This window comes from Simochromis diagramma, unplaced genomic scaffold (assembly GCF_900408965.1).
Source record: "Simochromis diagramma unplaced genomic scaffold, fSimDia1.1 OVJJ01000344.1, whole genome shotgun sequence".
Lineage (NCBI taxonomy): Eukaryota > Metazoa > Chordata > Actinopteri > Cichliformes > Cichlidae > Simochromis > Simochromis diagramma.
Window position 1 is genome coordinate 13,607,993 of NW_024387375.1, and position 23,559 is coordinate 13,631,551.

At 40.8% G+C, this 23,559-nt stretch overlaps 1 protein-coding gene across 3 annotated transcripts in view; it reads left to right on the top strand.

The window, feature by feature from the left end:
• Positions 1-23,559, top strand: part of lekr1 (leucine, glutamate and lysine rich 1) — a 96,857-nt gene that overhangs the window by 33,738 nt on the left and 39,560 nt on the right. For all 3 annotated transcript variants that reach the window (XM_040008609.1, XM_040008610.1, XM_040008608.1), the window contains exons 4-5: positions 14,482-14,559; positions 17,247-17,410. In XM_040008609.1, coding sequence (XP_039864543.1) covers positions 14,482-14,559; positions 17,247-17,410 — 242 coding nt within the window. The remainder of the gene's footprint in view (positions 1-14,481; positions 14,560-17,246; positions 17,411-23,559) is intronic.

Below are 23,559 nucleotides of genomic sequence, written 5' to 3' on the forward strand. Positions count from 1 at the left end.
TGAACACTCACACGGAAGGAAGTTGATAGACAGCTTTTTCCATTAAAACCAGCTTTCTCGGCCCATCATTTATTGCTGTGCCTCTACCCGCCTACACATGTACTGTATCAGCTGCATGCAACAGGCTCCGGCATGTTTCCAGAGGGCTGTTGACAGCTATTCTGGGAAATGTAAGTGCACACCAGTAGTGGAGTTGCTTATGCTGCTCATAAATGTATAGCAGAGGGATCATAGTTTGCAATTATTATAAACACATACTGTATATTAGTTTTAGCTAATATTAATCCCTAGTGCGTATGTGTGTGTGTGTCTGTGCTGCAGAATCATGAAGACGATGGTAAATTTGCTGTTGCCATTTAATTTTTTTTCCCACTTAGTATGCTCAAGTTCAGGAAAAGTTGACATCATGGAGTTAGGGAAAGTTGGTTTTTGTGTGTGTTTGCACTTATCCGTAATATGGTGCACACACACACTCACTCACACACAAACAAACAAACAGGTGGTTAAGAGTCCTGCTGGCTTACTTACATCAGCCTTCACATTTTTGGTAATCAAATAGCAGGCGTCCGCGAACAAACAACCATCAAAGGCTTGCTTACGTTGCTGCGTTTATGGGAAATATGTAGGAAATGCATTTAATGTTGTGACTCATGAGAAAGCTACGAACAGCCCAAACTATTAGAAGTCTGTGCTGTTATAAAACAAAACAAAACAAAAAATTACACGGTTCTAAAGCAACTCGCCCTGTAAGTGACTGACACACACACACCTGCACGTACACCTTGCAAACCACAAATTACCGGTTTACACCATTAAATTTGAGAGGATATTGTGGATCAGAGTTAAAGGGTCGTTCATTAAAACACACGCTGACAATAAAAAAATTCTACATTAGCTCAGTTGGAAGCCATTCAAATAAAGGCCCTCCCAGGAGTTTTCCCTTGATTGACATTTTTCTCTTTGTTGGCCTGTTTGGATGAGACATCTTGTACCTATTACTCGAGCATGAGTTTTGATGACTTCATGTAGTTCTTGGTAATAATGCTGTAGCATTGCTCCACCAACCTTCTGCATGATCAGATGCAGAAAGTGGAAATGTGTGGTTGTTCTGCAAGAGCCTCTTTCGAGCCAAGATCTGCTTTTAAAGTCTCCCAGTATCTGTCAGCACAAACCACATTTTTCATGTGTACACAACACACAAGATGGTTCTTTAAATGAGAAAAGTGGAAACCTGTTTATCTCCTAGTCAGTAGGAGCTGACTGGAAGCCTTGGGCAAGCCATGAGGTGGCTTGGTCACAAGGTCACACACAGCATAAATAGGATGATCTATATTACTACAGTCACACCAGAGGAAATAGTGAGACAGCAGCCTGATGAAAGTCATTGTGACTGTGCGCAATGAATTTGCAAACTTGCTGCATTTGAAATGCTTGCATCAAAGGCGGGGGCAAGATTTGCGACCGCTTTCAGTTAGTTGCCGTATTTAAAGTTAATCTGTCAAGATGGTGAAGTTGGCAATTACATGTAATCTGTGATAATACCCAGTTAACTGTGATAAATCCATGAAAGTTGCAAATCTGTTGCCGTCTACAACAGATTTGTAGATGGAAAGTCTGTAACATTAAACAGAAGTTTAAAATTGACTATATACATTCATTGTTCAGCCAGAATCTCATAGACCTGAAACAGAAAGTCCTCCACGAATAGTTGCTGCAGGACGGCAATTTAGGGCTGACTCCGACTGATTGCAGTCTCAGCTGTCTGTCAACAATCACCTTGAAAAGTTTCGATCACAGGACCAATTGGACACAGCTACATGTGATCATTTGCAGAATAGAAAAAAATGAGTACCATCACCTGGCAACCAAAGGTTTATCCTAGTAACAAGGAGGTTATCATGCTGTTTTTGCTCTAGTGTGACTGAACCACAAAGTGGTGTCAAGTTTATTTTCTGAAGGGGGATGGTTTTGTTCCTGAACTCTCCATTCAAAAAGGTGTTGCCCTAGATTTGATGTTATTGTCCTTTAGCAGCATAAGAATATCTGTGTCAGCAGCAGAGATAACAAAATGGAAAAGTGATATTACTTTGGAAGCAATGCAACCTACAGTTTCACCAAATGACAAACAAACACACCTAGCTGGTCACAGTGTTGGATGAAAAGTCAGTAAAGCACTTATCAGATTCTGACTAAATGATGTTAGAGCTCTGCCTGCATGTGAAGAAAGTTTCTGAGATCACACCGTTCCAGCCTTCTTGACATCAGATGTAGCTTGCTTTTAATCTTGTTGACTAAACAAATCACTGTGATTACATATTTATCATTGCCTTGCAGCTCTAAATTAAACTCCTTGAGCAGGTCATTGAGATCTGTCAGGAACACTAAATCCAAAAGCTACTGCTGAATATTCTACGTTTGGAAAGCTTCAGAAGATTTAGGATTTCAGGCAGTAATTTGGTGAATCTTGCCAGAAATTTAACTCTGCTTAGCCGCGTAATGCCTGTGTGCTGCAAAATAACCTTCTCTGGATGGCTCCTGGCCTGAATGGAATACATAATCTTTGCTACAACATCCATCATCTCTGTCATATTTAAAATGTTTACCCTAAAGTGTTTACTTTTGAATTATACAATGATAATTAGGGAAGTCTGGAAAACATTCACTTTGTTTATACAAAGAATTGAACCCACCAGTGCAACCTGGCATCACTGATGGAGATTAGCTTAAACTGAAGAGAAAAACCATTCGGTGGATTTCTCCTCAGCATCCTTTGCCTTTCCCTCATTTGTTTGTAATACTTTCTCAAGATGGTTGTATGTCTTTGGAACCACGATTTCCCTTTTGTTGTCAAACTAACAGAAGAGCATGTTTATTCTACATTCTTTTAAACAGCTTTAACATCCTTGAAAGCCTTTTTGTCTGTTTGAAAAAATGTGACTGATGCAATAAAATGTCATCATGTCAGCCTGACCCTTGGCATTGGGTCAGGTAAAAACTGAGTGTTGCTTACGAAGCTTTCCATTCCTATACTTTTGGAGTGCATAGAGTTGTTTTGCACTTTTTAGAAATGCCAAACCTACTTTCCTTCCATTGCTATGCCAAGCTGGCATTGCATATAAAACACATGAGCTTTGAAAGTTTTACATTAATTTTTTTGGATTCCATATTTGTTTGCCTACTTAGCTACCTAAATAGTTGACTGTGGACATCAATCAACCTGTCAAATTTAACACCGTGAATGAACTAAAGTGTACACACAGAAAACCACTAATAACTTTTTATCTTGTAGCTCTGGGTGGAGTACACTGTTCATGAAATCTGAGAATCAATACCGTATTTTTTGGACTATAAGGCGCACTAGCCTCGTGGAGTAATCTGGGTCCAAAACTCCATCCGCTTCAGGTCCCAAAGTCACTGCGACATCACTGAGAGTTAAAAACTGTCTAAATTATTTCATCTTTAACAAAATGATCAGCGTTGCTTTACCATGTGTAACAATTAAGTTTAACATCCAGGCATCCATGGAAACAGAATTTATTAAATTTCACAGAGTTAGAAGTTAGCAGGAAGTTAGCTCGCTAGTTTCCACCTAAACATGATATAGCATGTTCTGACTGAGAGACTTATGAAACAAATTAAAATGTACAGCTCTGCTATCACTTCCAACATAAATGAAGGCAGAAAACTAAACAGCAGTGACGTTTGTAGGGTTACTGAAGTTGCACTAGCTGTTAAATAAAGCGACCCACCTATGTTAGTATAACATAAACACAGTGAAGCTGGAGGATGAATGCTAACCTTTTTCCACTCGGGAGGGTTCCCGATGGTTAGGGACAAATGCAATCGCATGGCAGGATGCTGTAAATGGACCAAACTTCAGTCAGGAGAACAACTGAGATAATCCATCCACAATACGAGGTTAGTCATTAATATACTGCAACAACATGGGAATAGAGCAGCTGCGAGAGAATTCAACATTAATGAATCAATGGTACAGAAGTGGAGGAAGCAAGAAGAATGAGTTGAGTAAAATTTATGTTATCTGACTGTTTTGTTTCGCTTAATGTGCCTTATTATGTATGAAAACAGACCCGTTCATTGACAGTGCACCTTATAATCTGCTGCGCCTTACCGAAAAATACGGTACTTGTACTGACCAGTAGAGCACCTTTGGGATGTGAAGGAACGAGAGATTGTCATCATTGATGTGCAGCTGACAAATCTGTAGCAGCTCTGTGATGCTATCATGTCCATATCATGGCCATTGGGGCAAGGATAGCTCAGTAGATAGAGTGGTGGCCCCATGATCGGAAAGTCGGGGGTTCGATTCCCCTGAACAGCTACCCTGAGGTACCCCTGAGCAAGGTACCGTCCCTACACACTGCTCCCCGGGCGCCCAATGGCTGCCCACTGCTTCACTGAGTGAATGGGTTAAATGCAGAGAGGAATTTCCCCACGGGGATCAATAAAGTACACTTTCTTTCTTTCTTTCATATGGACCAAAATGGCTGATTTCTAGGACCTTGCTAAATTTGTGCCACAAAGAACTGAGGCAGCTCTGGAGGCAAAAGAGGGTTAAACTCAGTGCTAACACAGTGTACATAACAAAATGCCCAGTGAGTGTAGGCTGAACTGATTGGGACCAAAGCACACTGGGAATTTATTATACCAAACGATTTCATTTTAAACGTTCAGATCATATAATGGATAGTGACTGTATATACTGTATATACTGTAGTACTGTATAGTGTAAACAGAGTGTAGTACATGAGTGAAGTACATGTTCTCCCTGGTACTCTGGCTTCCGCCCACAGTTCAAATACATGCTTGTTAGGTTAACTGGTCATTCTAAATTGGGCTTAGGTGAATGTGAATGCTTGATTTACTGCTCACTACCTATTAAGTACCCACTGGGAACATTGTAAATACTATCTGGCAAAAACAATAATTAGTATATTAGAATAATATAAGGAAATACCAAGAAATTACAATATACAGTAGGAATGCCAAAGTCTGGTTTAAGCTTCCAATATGGGTTGGTTAATGATGGATATTTTACTGTAATTTACAGTTTGTGTGTGTATGTGTGTGTGTGTGTGTGTGTGTGTGTGTGTGTGTGTGTGTGTGTGTGTGTGTGTGTGTGTGTATACACCAAAGCCATTGTGCTCATATGGCAAGCTGGGTTTTAGGGTGTCCGTATGTTGTTATTTGTGTGATAGACTGGTGAGCCAATCCCCAATCTGCTATAAAGCTGATTATCTCTCTCTCTCATACGCCGTCTCTTCATGGAGCCAAAAACACATGTACACAACACACACAAACAAAAGCACACACAGTCGGAGTCTAAGGGCCAAGGGCAAGTCAGGACGTCAAAGTTCAGACAGAGGTAATGACACAGTGAGAGGCCAGCATGGGCCGACAGCAAGGGAGTCTCTTTCTTTTTATACAGATATGAATGAATGTTTCATGCCAGGAGGGTACTGCCTCTGTTTTAATACTGTTTTTCTTCTTGAGCCAGAACATAGACACGATCAGACCTCCCTGAACTGGCCTTCCTACTCTCACATAGACACAAACTGAAACCAAACCCTCACACAGGTTTTTCTTTGCTTCTTTTGATAATCTGTTAGCTGTCTGATCTTGTGTTGATCTGACAGGATAGGAGATTTCTGTGTGTGTGTGTGTGTGTGTGTGTGTGTGTGTGTGTGTGTGTGTGTGTGTGTGTGTGTGTGAGTGAGTGCACATTCAGTGGGAGAACCTGACTGGTAACGTTACAAAAATAACCAAAAAAGAAACCCCACCCCCTTACACAAGCTAAACCTAACTGAAAATGTCACCTGTCTGACCTCGAGTGTTTTTTAACGACACGTGTGTTTGAATGCGTGCGTGTGTCTGTGTAACAAGCGTGTGACAGAAAAAAGAAAGGTGAGAAAAACCGTCATGTGCGCAGTGCAATTAAACCTGGTTTTAAAATGTCACCTGCTACGCAAGTTCAAGCGCAAACAAGCTGGAGATGTTTTGGTGTTGATGAGTAAAGATTAAAAAGATAGAAAGGGAAAGAGATAAGTGCCGTTTTTAGGTCATATTAGAAACCAGAAAAGCACGTCATATCCAGCTTTCGCCCAACGATGTCTCACATCATCTGTGGACTTCTACTTTTCATGTTCCTACAATCTACTTCTATCATTCAGATGAAGACTGCAGCATTTTTATCTCTTGTCCTTGGGATCACATGCTGAGGCAATGTTCCACATTTTTATTGGCTCTAGTTTAAAAAAATAAACACGTTTCGGTCTCACAATAAAAAGTAGCTCAAAGAGATCTACAGATGCATCACCACCAAAACCCAAAGCTGATTACAGTCAAAAGTTTTTTAGCAGTTAAAAAAAAAAAGGAATACATGACTGGAACAAGACTGCATAAAGCCTTAAAAACAAACTTCAGCTTCCGTTACGTGCGATCTGCTTACTTGGTGACTGAGTTGGGGAAACTGCTACCGTGCATCGTTTGTGTTAGTCTTTGTTTAGTTTAGTTGTGCTTGCCACACAAGCATACTCTTTGCCCCACATTTAGTGTGTTAAAGCTCACCTTAAGCGCCTTATTTCAGTTGTAAGGTTTTTATCAGGACATGATAATGAAAAGATCATCTGGAACTACAATCTCAGATGATCAACAACAAGTGAGATTTATTAGTTTTAATTAATCGGCCCCAAAATGCAGAATCAATGGAGTCAGTCAGTTACCTTTAGCAGCAATAACGACGTAATTCTTTTCTGTGTGACTCAATCAGTGTCTTACATTGTTGTGGTGAGTGTTTTGTTTCGGACAGCTTTTCTTCATTTAAATTTTGTTAATGCGATGCTCTGCTGGGTTGCTGGAAACCCTTCCACAAAAGCTATACTGGTCTTTTTCCAGTTGTACCTTCAAGAACTTTAACATTTAGCGTGATAGCTGAGCATTGTAGAGTCTGAGATGTAGCTCTTGGGTTGTTGCAGTTTCTCTGAGCATTGCACGGTCTGACTTTGAGATGAGTTTGCTGGGACCTCAATTCCTGGTAACTGTCTAGAGTGTTTTCCACTTGTGGATAATCTCTCACTGTAGAACGATTTATACTTCCATATATTTGGAAATGGCCTTGTAACACTTTCCAGATTGTTAGGCAAAACGTCTGCTTTCATAGAGGTGCTCACAAATGCTGATGATTAGTTAATCAAGTTACATTTGATTAACATCGCTTTGCTATTAATTCTTGTGGAAGCGTTTCTTTTTAAGAGTTATTAACAACCAGTTGATTTTTCACTATGTCCTGATATGTAGAGCCTTAGAATTGAAAGAGTGTTTACTTTCTCTAATTCCGATTACATACAGCTGATTGCAGCTTTATTAATGTTCAAAATTGAACCTTTAAGGGCAGTCTTACAGTCCAGAACACGTCCTTGATAGTCAGGAATGCTGAGCGGGCAGTCAAGGAGGCTATGTACGTGAAAAGACAATGACCATCTCTGAATCGAGGAGGGAGGCTAAGGGTACATCTTACACCATCTTACAATGCTATGATTGCAGCCATTCCCCAACTCTCTGTGAATGGTACTCATGGCCCCTGATTAATGATCAGTAGTCTTTGATCAATGGGCTTTGATCAGTGTTTGTCGATCAGTGGTCATGACAATTTGCATATTAACGATCAAGAAACTGACCTCCCCGCCCATTGTTCCTTCAGTGGTGCTGGTTTCAGTCATTATGCAATCAATGTACTGTTTATAAGATTGGGGAAACCTGCAGTCAGCTGAGAATGACGAAGTCACTTGGATGAGTGACAAAACGTTTCTCCCACGGAAAACGCTACGTCGAGATGAACAGAAGCTTTTCCTTAACTGGATGACTGAGCATGCATCAAGACTTATAGTTGTTACATATGATTTTTAAAGCAGATGCAAACCTGTTTATGTAACAAAGTTAATTCTTGTTGAAGTTTAGATAAAAATCACCATCTGGTGCCTGACTTCTGCGCAAAGCAACTGCAGTTCTACAAAAGAAACATTTACACTCTGTGATTGTTTGCCTAAAAAAAATCTAGCATTTTCAAGTCTGTTTGTACAGAGGTTGGACCCAGTCAGGTGGTACACTAGTTTGTGTCACTTTGCTGATCTGAAAGAGTTAAGAGAACATAAAGGAACTGAAAAGTTCATCGCTGTATTTGAGGTAAAAATAGATTTGAGGATGGCTCATACAAAGGGGTTCCCTTTGTATGAGCCACTGATGAATAGGTATGGACGGACAAAGGTTACCTCACTGAAGACAGGTTGATATTGCTTGTGTGCGAGCATTGAAAGGACTGTCTGGGGTTTTTTATGCTCTGCTTGCTTCTTCCTGGCTGACTTGTCTCATTCTTGATTCAAATACAGTGTTTTGATGTGAGTCTGTGTATACGTCAGTGCCCAACTGCATGTACAATGTATTTACCTTCCCCTGAGCCTGCGTGTATGCGGACAAGCCTGCATATACTTGTATGTACCTGCAATTGAGAGAATAATTACACTTCCACTCAGTAACAAAAATTAGACTTGGCAGTTATGAAGAATGAATCATAAACATGTGGGAGATGTGCACGCACATGCACACACACACATATTCTGTCTCACACATACACTCACTCTCTCTCTCACACTCACACACACACACACACACACACATATATATATATATATATATATACATACACACACACACACACACACACACACACACACACACACACACACACACACACACACACTCCTGGGGCTTGATTACAATAATGATAAGACGACTTGCAGGTGGCAGAATGGGAGTGAAGGGGAGACAAATGATGACAAATGATGGATGGCAAATAAAAAAGGGATCCATTTGTAACGAGGAAGTATTTTGTGGTAAATTAGTTATGTGCTCACTCATGTGGTTTTATTTCAATTCCTTGTTTCCAGTGGCAACCACAGAAACAATACACAAATCCACCGTTTGCCCACACATATGTGTTAGGTAATATGCCGAGCCGTAATGTACAGAGTCGAGAAGCGCTCGCAGCCAGCATGTGAGGTATTAGCAGCGATCCAAGCTGAGGTTCACATTACCACATCAAACAGTCTCTCTGTGTCTCTGCTTTGTCTGTGCTGTGTACATATTAGTTACACATTAGAGCTCTCAACTTTAGAGGACCTTTGTGCGGCTCTAACGTGGGCTTCAATTTATTGTGGGGCTCATGACAACACGATAAACAAAAAACAACTATATTACTGTGCGTTTCCTTGTGTCTGCGGCGCAGCCTCCTTCGCACAGACACACAATATGACAAGTTTATCTGGTAATAAACAAATCCTTGTTGAAGCAGTAGCATAGCAACACACACAAGTGAAACAAAGGGATGCTGTTTTTGAGAACTGAAATATACAAGCTGGAAAAACAAATGCATTTTCATTTCCTATGAGTTAATTCTATTAGCTTCAAAATGATGTACTTGATTTGTGATTTCTACTTGTGTGTTTGTGCGTGTGTGAGAGACTGTGTGTGTGACTCAATGTGTGAGTGCATATGAGAGTGTTTTGATGATAGCAATCACTGTTATGGCGTCCCTGACATGGTTACCAGATAAACGGAAAGCAAAATATATACGGACAGGTGTTCACACACATACATACACACAGCCTTTTCCAGTAAGGGATTATGGTTAGCTGATAAAGTATTGATAGAAGCTGATTGACAGACCTTATTAAAGAGCTGTTAGTTATTACTGAAGCATTTACCTGGCTGCTGACAGGGCACTGTTGTGTTTTTTAGCTTTAAAAACATGGAAAAGCTGAAAATGAATTGTGTGTGTGACTTTGTGTGTGTTACACTCCTTTTTTGCTCAAAGTAAAATGGCTTTGTGCTTTGAATGTCCTGCCATGCTGTTGATCAAAACAGTCTTTCAACTCACAAAAACACACAGTCACACACACACAGACACGCAAACGCACACAGTGGGTGAACAGATGACACTTTGATATGGGAAAGCTTTTATGTCACTTTCAGTGACGATAGAAAATACCACTTACGCAAATAAAGTAAATATGAGGCCAAATCCACTCTGACATGCACTCATTTCACCTCGGCCGCTGTCAAAAGGCCTGCAGCCCTAAGTTCTGGAAAATTCATTTGAAAATGATGGCTCTAATCTGATTAACTCTTGTGGTTAAACAGGGGATCACACCAGATTATTTTGTCTTTTTTTATTCCGTTGTGAGGACATCAGTGATGATTAGCTTGAAAACAAAGGTTGAGCTTGTAGAAAAAGGACAGCAGATAAAACAGCAAATGTAATAATCACACAATTCACCCGTCAAACAAAAGAGGCAGTGAAAAATGATAAAGTCTGGCCTAAAGGTCATAGATATCGCAATTACACGTTTCACTGAAATCAGGGTTGAAAAGACAAAGTGACTGTGAACATTTTGTACAGTCAGCCGCTGAAAATAAGCCTGCTGGATTATAAGTTTAGCTTTGTGATGCTGCCCTTCAAACAAACCTCCAAAAACACAGAGGAGCGCAAACTTGTAAACTGTCTGACACATACACGCCCCAAAACGGAAAACATTTGATTTGGTTGGACACGGTAACGCTGCGGCTGAGATCAGCATTGTTGATGTGTGTGGCTGACTGACTGTGTTTGGCGTGTCCTGTGAGTGTGCGTGACACGTCTCGATGATGCGCTTGATTTAGTCTGCCGGTTTGGGGTACTCTAATCCGCCACGCACTCGCTGGTACTACCTAGTTATTCCGCTGACAGCTACTGCCTTGGGAACAGGAGCTGGAGCTCACGCATGCAAAGTACTCACAAATTTGTACACACAGGCAAAATTGGGACACACACACACTTCTTGAGGCACCGTTCATTCTGATCTCGCTTTGGGACTACTGGAGACAGATGGGTGAACAGTGGGAGTCTGGGCTGCCATCACTCCAAGAGCAAAGGCACGCAGGCATAAATACACACATTTTATATAGAAAGGATCACAGACTTGGTCAGAAAGTGGCACACATACAAACAGACGGGCTAAAATGCTCAAGGAAACGGCTAACTCACACAATCTCACATACACACGCAACACGCTGGCTAAGCCACAGTCACACACATACTTATTTACTTGTAAACACTGTCTCAGAATTAAACACTGCTTCTTCTTCTTCAAACACACACACATGCACACACACACACACGGGAAGAAACATGCATAGCTTCATCTATTCTCACACATCGAGAGAACAGTTAGCTTTTATTTGAAGAATTTTAAGCAGATATGTTACACAAGAGAACCAGAGCTGGTTTAATTGTGCGAGCAAAACACGAGCTTTCAGTTAGGTGATAACTGATTGCCTTTTTGATCAGAATAAGAATCGGCTTTATTGGCCTAGCAAGAGTGTATACAAGGAATTGGGCTCTGATTTTGTTGAGCTAAACACAATAAACAAATGTTCTTGTGTGTTTGGTGTCACAGGGGTGTTATCCTGGGCCAATCTGTACAATATGTACAGCACAAGCACATGTAGGGCTAACAATTCACGGGTCATGTAAATTACTTACAGAGTTTGATATATTTTAAATCAGTCTCCACCACAGATATCAGACAGTCCACATACAGCATACCTCATAACATATAGACATTTCAATAAGGAGAGATCATTATCCTTTTTCTTCTTCTATGTGTTACTCCATTTCACCACTTAGAGAACCATGAGTATTGACGTGTCTTTCTCATCTAGTTCCCCTCATAAAGAAAATTTTCCCACCAAAGCACAAAAGCATGGAAGAGGATTAGGGCCTATTATTACTGTATTATGCATTACTCACTATAAGTGTATAATTCAAAGGTTGTCCAAATAAATTGGGTGGGGTTCGCCTTTCATGATGCACTGCTCAAAGTTTGACCCTGCGTGCCTGTATATTATCAATAGCACTCACTCTTTCCCATTACCACACCCATAGCTTGGTAATAAACAATAAAGCAAGTAAAGGTCATTATATTACTGTAAAACACATACTGGGCAGTATGTAGTTGCTTATTTTTACTTCTAATAGCGGTAAATGTCCCCTAAACAAAGATAATGTTGATGTATAAATTCATCTCTTCCCAGAGATTTTCTTTGCACAGGGTCTCTAAACAGCTTATTTCACCTTTGTTTCTAGAGTAGAAAAATCCCCTGCCGAGTTCATAACATGTCACTCAAATTGCACTTCTTGATTAAGCTTCATGATTATTGTCTGTCTGGTTTTGTCTAGTCTGCCATGCATAACTCTGAGTGCTTATTATGTTTATTCTTCCTGCTCTCAGTGGTTATTTGCGGTGTTTTAGGAAAGAACGGGATGTTTTGTTCCTGCTTCCTAACTGTCCAGGTCACACAGTCTCACTCATTATGGGTCTCTGATTGGGGTTGATTACAGAAACATGTCAGATTTGATTGTTTCTGTCTGGGAAATGTACGATGAGAGACGTGTTCAGGAGTAGTCGAGAACATATCATAACCTTTAGCTTCCTCGTGTCTTTTTTTTTAACCAAACTGTGGAAGCATTACTGATAACAGAGCAGATTTTTTGTTGTTGTTGTTGTTGTTTTTTTTTACTTTTTTAATGTGTAAACACAAAGTTGTTCAAGTGCAGCCATTGTTAGACGTGTAAAACTGTTCATTCCACTCAGCACAGCGCGTTCACTGAGTACCTGCTTCAGCTAAAGAACGGGTATCCACATATGCACATACTTTGGCAAGTTCTTGCAAATGTTACGTTTACACATTTCATCTTACACTTTGATAGATATCTATGCATGTGTATAGGTATGCATTATAAGTGAAGGTATAAGCGGCGCCCTGCAGCAAATGCTTTTAACCTTGGCTAATATCTGTCTGCAGCAGCTTATTGGCAGTAAAATGTGTTAGCATTTTACCTTAATACTGTGAAATAGAAGACTTTACATAATGTAAAATGACAGGGTCATATTTTTGATCATTAAACAATCAGCCTCTTACTCAGTAAAATAAACAAGTCCCAACAGCTGGGTTACACCTCACAGGACTGTTGCTAATAATCCAAAAATTATTAGATGTCAGCTTACAAACTTGTGCGTGACAGCTCACCTGTAGAAAAGTACACAATGTCATCTACTCTCATATCCTGATTGATCCCATCTCCATGTCCTCAGTAATTTATAGTTGTAAGCCATTAATGAAGTGGCTCTTCTCGCTTTAAAAGGAGATAGATGCTGCCTTTGTTTGACGCTGTTACTGTCTATCACAGCCGTTCATCCATCCATTCTCACAGGCCACACTGGGAGCGTTGCCACGGCTAAAATAGAGACACAGACAACCACAAACTCACATCCTAGCACAGGCCAGCTCCACCTACAGAGACACAGGACACTGACCAAGAAGTAAACCAAAGCTGCTGGAAGTTTATGCATGAAAGGCACTTGTAGTCAGTCATTTTTAAAGAATTCTTGGGAGGTAATTAGATAAATCACTATGATCACACCAAAAACACACCTGGAGCTGTGGCTAGAAGTTCCTCATGGGATAATATTTCATCTAATCCAACTGTCCCTTGGTCGTATTTCTGTATATGATATGGCCTACTTTCACTTCACTGTTAATGGCTCTGTCACAGTTTGAGTAAAAGTAGGACAGGAACCTGCTTGTGAGTACCTGTGACTTTTTGCTGCTGGAGACTGATTGCAAGTAGTTGCAGATTGAGGTTGCAACACCCTCAACCTCTGGACAACCACTTTTGATTGCAAGGCTATTGCACAGGTTGTCTGGTGGGAGGCAATCGGTCTGCTTACTATTGTGACACACAATACTATACCTACAGAGGCAGATTTCTAACACATCAGATTGCACTCAGTTTGAGCCAGTTTGTACCACTGAGCACAATACATGTGCAGTTCCTCTTTTTAATAAGGTACTTGATTCAACTAGATGACAACTGGTTGTGTTTTGTTTATATTTTTATATAAAATGAAGGTTGCCAATCGCCTATGACATTTTGCAGTTAAATCATTATCCTGCAGCAACTTTGTTACTATTGTGAAGGAATTTTTAAGTCTACGAGGCTCTGAGCGTAAGAAGATAGTCTGAGTTTCAGTTCACATGTGAATTTCTGTGTGTGTTAACACCAACAGAATTGCAATTTTTTTAACTTATCTCAGTTAACCATGAATCATCAACAAGTTACATATAATTGCGAACTTGACCCCATGCAGTTACAAACTGATAGCAGACTGCCATTTTATTGTAATTTTATTGCGATCTTGGTGCACAGTCTTTTTGAAGACAGCAATAACACACCAATAAGTTCATTGCACATAGTCACAATAATTGTTGTCATCGATCACTACTTGAATGAGAACATTTTTCAGGGAAGTCTCATTAAAATGACAGATTTTCTGTAATTCTGTACTTTTTCTTCTTCCTCTACAGACTGGCAATAACAGCTGCCAAGAAAGAGGAGGCAGAGCAGATACTTGGGAAAGAGAAGCAGCAAGTTGAAATTCACAGGTAAATTTATGACCAGGAAAAAGTAAAATGGCATGCGCATGGGGGAATACAGTTATGTGTTAAGGATTTTGTAAAGAAGCCAAAAACAGCTTGAAAGTTTCATTTTCATCCTGTTGGTGTGCGCCACCCAGCTTGGCTGTTTAGTTCTGGACAAAATTCATGACAGGGAAGTCCAGGGTAGATGGGAAACAACTGTGTGAGATGATAGCAGGAGGACAATAAAATAGAGAGTGGGAAAACAGAAGAGAGAAGGTTAATTCAGTTGACCCAGTGGTTAATTCCAGGAAATAGAAAAAGAGGATGGAAAAGACATGAGCAGCTAATACCAGGACAGAAGCAGATGAAAGAGGTGAAGAGGTAGAGAGTGGGAGAAAGGATATGAGAAACACCGAAAGCTGCTAAATGAGTAAACCAGTATGGGGAACGAACATGTGCAGTCTCTTTCTCTGAGTCTCAAGTTTTCCACTGTTTTAGGACTTATCACCAATGACAGATCTGGCTCATATCTGTTCCTCCATTCGGTCCTGTCAGCTTCGTGATTTATATCATCTGACATTATAAAACTGGCTCTCGTGACAAGCAGTGCCCGTACTCCCCTCACCCTGCACGCACACATGCACACTCTGAGGCACTGCCGACCAGCTCAAGGTCTGCCCTCTCGTCCCGTCTTGTCTCGTTTCGTCAGAGACTCTGTTCATTTTTTTTATCACCTTAAACCACAAACCCCAAATAAGCAAAACCAACCACTCAGCCCCGCAGAGCTCTCAAAAACAGTCCCATCATATTGCTCGTAAAACCCAGCCATGCTCATAATGTTAGCTTGTTACTGTGTATGTCTACCTGTGTGCGCCTCCATGTGTGTTCCTGTGTCTGGATTGTGTGCTTCCACATCTATGAGTATGCAGGAAAATAGGAAACTGTTCGGCGTCCTCTCACCCACAAAAGTGGGCTCGGAATAACAGAATGTTCTATTCCATTGCTCTAGTTTTCCATGCTTTACATTGGTCTGTGTGTCTGCCTGAGTTTGTGTGCGCGCGTGTGTGTTTGTATCCGTATGCAGATGTGAGTGAGGGCTAGTGATCTTTCATGTTTCTCAAAGTGCTTTTCGTCTGAACATATTTCTTTAAGAGTGAGAGAGATTTTGGTGAGGAAGAAGGCAGAACACCAAAAAACACTTTGTTTTTTTGTGGTTTTTATCCTCAGTTGCCTGCTGTCATTTATTTAGCTTCTGATTTTTGAAACTTTTACGTTTCTCCATTATTTTCCTACTAATTTATTACCTGCCCTACATTGCCTACATCTGTAGTGACAAAGCGAGACCAAAGAATTTAAGCAATGTTCAGTCCATGAGTCAAAATTTAGGAGAAATCTATTTGCACTCTGCCTCGATTTCCTCCTTTCTGTATATATTGTCTGCATCTCCTTCTATTCTTTGTCGTGTCCTCACTTGTTATGGGTGTAGCTTCTGTCTTTCTAGTTTCCAGACAGACTGCCAGCCCTGTTATACTTTTGCTTTTGTTTTCATGATATTTTACCAGCAAAAAAGCTGCAATTCTAAGTTTATCTCTGTCTGCTGAATCCTGCACTCTGGGTCCACTTTCTGCCTGTCACACGCTCCATTTCACATGACACTTTAAGATAAACGTAGCTCTTTTTTTCACACAAATTATTGTTTTATCCTATCAAATTAACAATGCCCACATGTGCCCACATGTGCTGCCTAGCTCTTAGTGGGAGCTAGGCAGCACCAGCCAGGTTAACATTTGGTGTGAGCTTTACTGACCTCTCAAAGTTCCTCGTAAAGTGTTGGTAAGTGTCGTTAGCAGTGTGCCAACTAGAGGGGGTGAAAATGGTACTATTGTTATTGATACTGCTGCAATTGAGTGTCTTGACTTGTATAATAGCAATTTTTAGTATTGATTAGTATCTTCTTTTTTTTTTAATCCCCACAGTCAGCCTAAATTGTATCTCCCTGGAGCAAGTGTAGAAGGTTTCTAGTAACTGATAGCATACAGTATTGTTAGGAATATCAGATGAATGAGAGAAGAAGATTTAGCTAAGATCTCTTACTGAACTGGAACAGACAAAGTTGCTAATAATGGACTAACATCACTTTAACTTTACCTCTAAGACATCACCCCAATGTTCAAAGGCATCTGAATAGCTGTTTTAAACACTTTAAAAATAAAACTAGAATTTCTTAGTTTCAACATTTGTTTTGCTGTTTTATACTATTTTCAATTAAAATTAATGTTTACATAATGTGTAATTGATATTTTCTTTTACAGTTTTCTTTCAAAAATTTTACATCTGGTTTTCACAGTGTGTTATTTGTTTCACACCAGAACAACGCCACACTTTGCTTCTCTCTTTATCACATTGATAAACTCCAGTGGAGTAACAGCCTTAGTATTTGCAAAGGAAAGGGAGAAAGAATTTCCACTCTTAGTTTGCAATACAAAACAATGATCTTTCCAGGCGGCACCATTAAAAGTTAATGTGTGATTCGCACACAGCGCCCGTATCTTTATACAGGGCGCTCTATTTAGAGGTTCAGATATTATAACCAAATGTGTCAAAGCAATGAAGTATTGTAAATTTATTTTTTAAAAATCAAAGGCTTTTCTGGAAATTGTAAAATCTAAACTATTTCAAGCTGTCAGTTTGTGTGTGTTTGTGTGTTTCAGAGGTGCTTGTGTGCAGCAGCATCAGGCCCTGCGAGCAACTCTGTCTTTGCTCCGCTCCTCTGGCAGCGCGCTCACAGATGTACGGGGTTTCCTCAGCCAACTGACAAGGTCCTGGCAGACCTTCAGGTCTCAGATAATGCAGCACAACACACAGGTGTACTCAGGTAATACAGACTGTGCATGCACACACACAACACACACACACACACTAGTTCAAAGGAGTGTAAGAGAAACAAAGGTTTATATGTATGAGAGTCATTTACAGCACAGTAAAGCAGAGCATGTGTTTTTGTAGAGTGCTAAAGTGGACATGAAAGAGGCAGAAAGAGTTGAGCAAATAATCTCTCAACAGGAATAAATATTAGTTTAACTGTGCCGTCGACTCTTTTAGTTCTGAGAGCAGCTCCCACAATGAATGGATCGCAATATGTGTGCGTGTCTGTGTGTTTATAGTTAATACACAAACTCTAACAATCTTTAAAGAGAGGGTTAGACAGGATGAAATGTGTGTGCACGTCTTTATGGGTTCATGTGCCTAAAGTCTGTAAACCGATGAACCTCCTACGATAAAATTTAAATAGATGTAAGCAAGTGAAGCAAGACTGCAGGCAGGCATGTGTTTGTGCGTTTTGTGTGTGTTCTGCACTGACAGTAAATGCCTGAAGGAGAGTTAACCTCCGGCTCACCTCATGGGTGGGTCGTTTTCTCTGTGCTGCACGTTCCAAACAGCTGCGAAGTGTAAGCGTGTATGTGTGTGTTTATAGCGGAGAGCAAAAAGAGAGAAGGGGTTTGATGCAGGAAGTCAAAGAAAGTGGTCTACTGTCTGTATTGATGTCGTGTGAGTGTGTTTGCTCAGTGACGTGTTCGTGAAAACAGCTGCTGCACGAACCAACGGATATAATAAACTACACACTGAAGAATGCACGCACTGAGACACAAACACCCCCATGTGGGCTCGTATACACAGTACATATGTTCATGGAAAGCAAATCTTCTGTAAAACAAATATAGAAACCTAATGTCGACGAGGCATTCTCTATTTGTTTTTCTCATCTTTAAAAACAATTCGGCATCTGGGTTTCTGAATATACCAATGCTGCAATTTTATACTTTGTACACAGGCTTACAGATGGGCCGGCCCCTCCCAGGGAAGCTTTGTTTGCTAGGCAAAGACATGCGTATTTACTAGCTGGTTGCTGGAGGTTGTTGAACGTCGTCATGTGAAATCAGCTGCAAAGAAGGTGCTGCACCAAAAACGTCCTTGTGTTTGTTTTGGTCGAAAGCATATTACTGCATAGTCCGCAATAGTTTGGATGGAAGACGTGAACTTGAAAATTAGCCACCAAGCAGTAGTGAAACTACTACATTTGCCTTCAAAGTAAAGTTGCTCCTTTTGAAACGTGTTGGTTGCCTTTTACTTTAAAGGCAAACATTCATCTACTTCAGGGCCACTTTTCATAGTTTCACTACTGCTTGGCGAGAAGTGTGTTCTTCTACAAAAAGTACGAGCAGCCTGCTAGTAAAGCAGGAAGCGCTGTATACCACTTTAAAAGCAGTTTCCCTCCCTTCCCTCACCCCCAACCAATGATAGCAGATGGCTCCCCCTCCCTGAGTCTTGTACTGCCGGATGGTTCTTGCTGTAAAAAGGGAGGTTTTTCTTCCCAAGTGCTTTCTCATAAGGGGTCATCTGATTGTTGGTGTTTTCTCTTAACTTATCAAATAAAGTGGCTTGAGGCAACTGTTGTGGTGATTTGGCGCTATATAAATAAAACTGAATTGAAAGTAGTTGCTGTACCAGTAATTGGCAACTCTATTTCTCCAAGCAGCCAGTGGTTGTCAGGGGATGCCCAACTGGTCTCTAGACCTGTATGACTGCGACTTCAGCAATCGATTTCACAGACAGCCAGCAACAAATCAGCAACTGGTATGGGGGGGGGTGTAGTTATACATATGAGTGTCGGTTCAGTTTAGTGACTAAAGTTCACCAGTTGCTGTATGTTTTGGTTTTGTGTAGTTTAAATTTAAGACTAGTATTGTGTCTTTTGTGTGTTGTTACGAAAGCTCAAAATAGGTTACCATGCTGCGCATTATAGTCAAGCTGATAATGTGCATAAGAAAGGCTTTTAACATCTTTATCTGCAACGTTTGATTGACAAGCAAAAATCCCATAATTATTCAGCTAGTTCTGGCTCGTTCCAACACCAGCTGGTTAATCAGTGACATGTTTTTAGCCCTACTGTGATACAATTACTGTAATTTCAAAACTGAACCACAAACCCTTTGCCAGTCACCTGAATGCGACTGCAAACTGATATGGGCGTTTGTCGGCTTTTAAACTGTGCTACTTGTCTGTCAGCATTCTGTGGTTAGCGCCGAACAGCAGACGAGCGGAGCAGGTGAGGTGGGGAAGAAGGAGCAGAGGGAAACATAAGGAGGTTGCCCAATGTGAATAGATAAATGTGGTTTATGGTTAGGTGGAAGAGAGGAGGGAGGAGAAGCCTTGAGGGGTGTGGAATTTTACAGAGAAACCAAGATAGAGACACACGGTGAGATTGGAGGAAGATGAAGACGCGATTAATCCAACTTTACTTTTGTGCAAATGTCAGCAGTTGACTTGTATGACTTGACAGTTAGAGGCGATGGACCCAGAGGTTTGAATGTGTGGGATTTTGGTGGAAACAGACTCGAGTGTCATGTGACTAAGCGTGACTAAAGCCACACAAATGTGCGTGCGTGCTTGTGAGCATGTGTGCGGGTGTGTGTGACCGTTCCGTGAACCACATATATCTGCCAACACCGTGGGCCATCCCAACACTCTATAGTATCTATTTCCCTGGGAGCCAACTTTCTACATGTGTGTGTTGATACCGATAGGAGGAATATAAAAATATCAAATATATGTTCACACAGCTTAGCAAATACTGCCTCCACATCTCTCTGTTTCCATTTCTCAGTCGCTCCAAAGCATTTTAATGTAAACATGGATAAGAATTGTACTGGGGTATAATCAGCTAAAAGTTTATGAATTCCTGTAGGGAGGTATTCAGGTATAGCTGGTTTCTAAAAGACAACTGCAATGCAGTAATAAGCCGTTATTACTGAGCAATTTTCACTTCATAGCACTTACTTTCTCTGAGAACGTGTAGTACACTCCTTGGTGTTCTAGTTAGGTAAAAACAATTTCGAGGTAGGAACAGTAAACTCCTTCAGGGGTCTGCTGTGCAGCACTTACATCAGATTTTTTCCCCTGAAGCTGCTGTGGTTCAGAAGGTGGTATGCTTTCATTATGCATAATAAACTAGGCAGACACACAAAAATGCATGTGGTATGCTTTAGAATGTGATGTTATAGTAATATAGACTCCAGTGTGTAAAAATTCCAGTGTGTGCGTGTGTAACTGTAAAGGTAGCTCCAATTTTGCAGGATCTTAATGTTGCCTTGGCTCCTGTAGTGTAGGTTACTGTAACCTAGCTACGTTATGGGAGTCGGCTAGAGTTATTAGTGGCGTTGCTTGTTTCAGTCCATCCACAGCTTTAGCCTCAGGCTGCGGCAGTTGCTGCGTGTTTGCAAAAGCAGTTGTAAACTGCTGTTTATGTAAATCACATGTAAAAGATGTTGATGTTTTGCCAAAGATAATCTGTAGTTTGACACATCCTTAGTGTGAACCCCCCCCCTTTTATCTCCCTCTGAAGGGAGCGGGCTTGCAATCGGTTTCATTTGGTTGCTTGTCTGCCTGTTTGTTAGCAGTCGAGCATTTTAAGATATCATTTGTCAAATTGCTGATTTAATTTTGGTGAAAATCGCTTCCAGGTCAAGATCACAACAAATGTCTAAATCAGTTAAAACTTACTATATTGCCCACATTTTTTTATGCATTGTTTTCAAAGTTCACAACAATATACTCGGCCTTGGGAGACTAATTTCAAAAAACCATAATCAAGCAATATGTCATGTGGCATGGAGAGATGTGGGTAACGTGCATACGATGCCCTATGACCCACAAAGCAAACTGAAATCATCATATTGCCATAAAAACATCATAAATAAAAATCAAAGTTTTAGTTTAGCCCCTGCACTCTCTCAGTGATTTACCACATCAGTTTATTCTGCAGTTAGATTAGTCAAACTGTAGCTTCGTTTTTTGTCCTGTAACATATTTTTCCCTCCATGGAGTAAATCTTATTCTTGGTGTTTTTAGAGTGCTTTGAGTTCATAGCGTTGTGTTTGTGGTCATAAGAGTTCTTATGGTTTCTGGATTGACTTTCTGATCTCCCTTGGTATTGGGTTTGAATTATTTGCAGAGCTGTACTCACTCAAAGAAAATCTTGGTCAGCTGAAATGTCCCAACACTTCAACCAATGCGTTTTTCACAGGGAGGCGTTACCTCAACATTAAAGCTACCGCAGTGTGTGGTGCGCACTCTGCCTCCAAGCCATATTACAGCAAATGAATAATAATTAGGTATAAAAAGCCAGTATACGCTCACTGAATGATTTGACCTCATCACTTTATACTTAAATGTTAGCAGCAGACTCCGACGTGACCCGTGCCCACTGCCAATATTGATGCAATTTTCTGAAATTAGAAATATATCAGCTGTTGATCTGAACAGGACAGTTGAGTGTTTTTCCCCCTGGGCCTCATGTCCCAGGGGGAAAAACAAAATCATGATATCATTTTTCCATTTAAATCAGAAGAGGCTTCAGATCCAGCTTGGTCTAAGGGTGGAGCTGCTGCTGCTCACAGAAGCTGTAGCTGGATGCAAATGTCATCTAAACCTATAATTAAACCAAACATATTGACATATGCCAATTCCATCATGTTGACACTCAAGCCTCAAGCCCTAAACACAGCCTAACAAAGACAAGTTAGTTCACTGCTCTTGGATGCTCTTCCTTGTTGGTTGTTGAGCTGTTATATGCAAACCGCCGCAAAGTTTCCAGTTGACTACTTGGCCATCTTACTTAACAGAATGGAGCCACATTAACGACTTCTTTGACATTGTTGTTTGCAGCCAAGCAAATGTCGAGAACACATAAACACTAAATACACTGGACCTGGCAGTTTGCGTTAGGTTGGCCGAGTCCAAAGTTGCTGAGGACTGAGGACTTCTCACATCTTGTCTCGTCCTCCCTTTGCCAAAAATAACAAAACAAATGCTTTTCTTCCTAAACAAAACATCAATGATCATCCAATCTGGAAGGATGTGGTCAGATGAGAACATATCAACCAAACAATCGATCCAGCCCCACATAACTGGTCAATATGTCAAAGGGAAGAAGTTGTTTATTAAAGTATTGGCGCTCAAAAGCAGTCATGTACTGCTCTGTGGTGTATTATAGAGTAAATAAAATGTTCTGTGACTGCAGCACAGCACAAAGTACTACCCCAGTGACAATACAGCGAGGCTATTCTAAAATGTCTGTGGCCAGCTGCTAGTAAGTTGCTGTAATTTTTACAGCCACCTTGTTACACTGTGTGTGTCTTTTTGTTAGCAGCTAGGACACAATAGAAGGGCTGCGGAGAAAGTCAGACCAGCTGGTTCGCTGTCATCGCAAAACCTTTCTGTTCCATCAAGTATTTATACAGCTATTGCTGTTTGGACACGACTGCTGCTGCAGTGTTTATTTGCGAGTCTTTCTGTGCGAGCCTTTTGTCGGGGCTCGTGTTTCTGTGTGTTTGCTGCTTTTCACGCACGTACTTCTTGCCTTTGCTGTGTGTGTGTGCGCGCGCGTGTCCTTCTGAGCGTGTAGCTGTGCCGCTTTACCCTGGCAGACCTTGTCATGTCACAGTGACCAGAAAGCAATTATCAGTGTATTGCCAGTTGGAGAAGGACCTCCTGCATTCCCCTTTTCCTGCTGAAAGAGCGAGCGAAAGAAAGGGGGAATGGAAGTTAGAGCCAAGATAAGAAACAAAGAGAAAAGGGTGAGAGGGAGAAAACGGAGACACAGAAAGAGAGGAAGCTGGATGAAAAAAAAAGACTGAGAGAAGAGAGACGGTGAAGGGAAGAGTGAAAAGAGAGAAAACAAGAGAGGGAGAGAGCAAAGAAAACAAAGACGGGAGCAGGAGAATGTCAGGCTGACATTGCTGGATCGGTTTGAGAGCTCTCCAGGTCTGCAGCCACGATGCCCTGCCGTACAACGCATTATGTGGCAACGCAACAAAAATGCTATAAAGCTCCACTTCTCCGGCATGATTTCAAAACATCATAAATAACTTGAACTCGATTATGTTTCTACACATTTCTTCATACTGCAGCAGTTATTACAACCTGCAGAAGTTGCTTTTTCATTTTTAAATTTTTGAATATGTA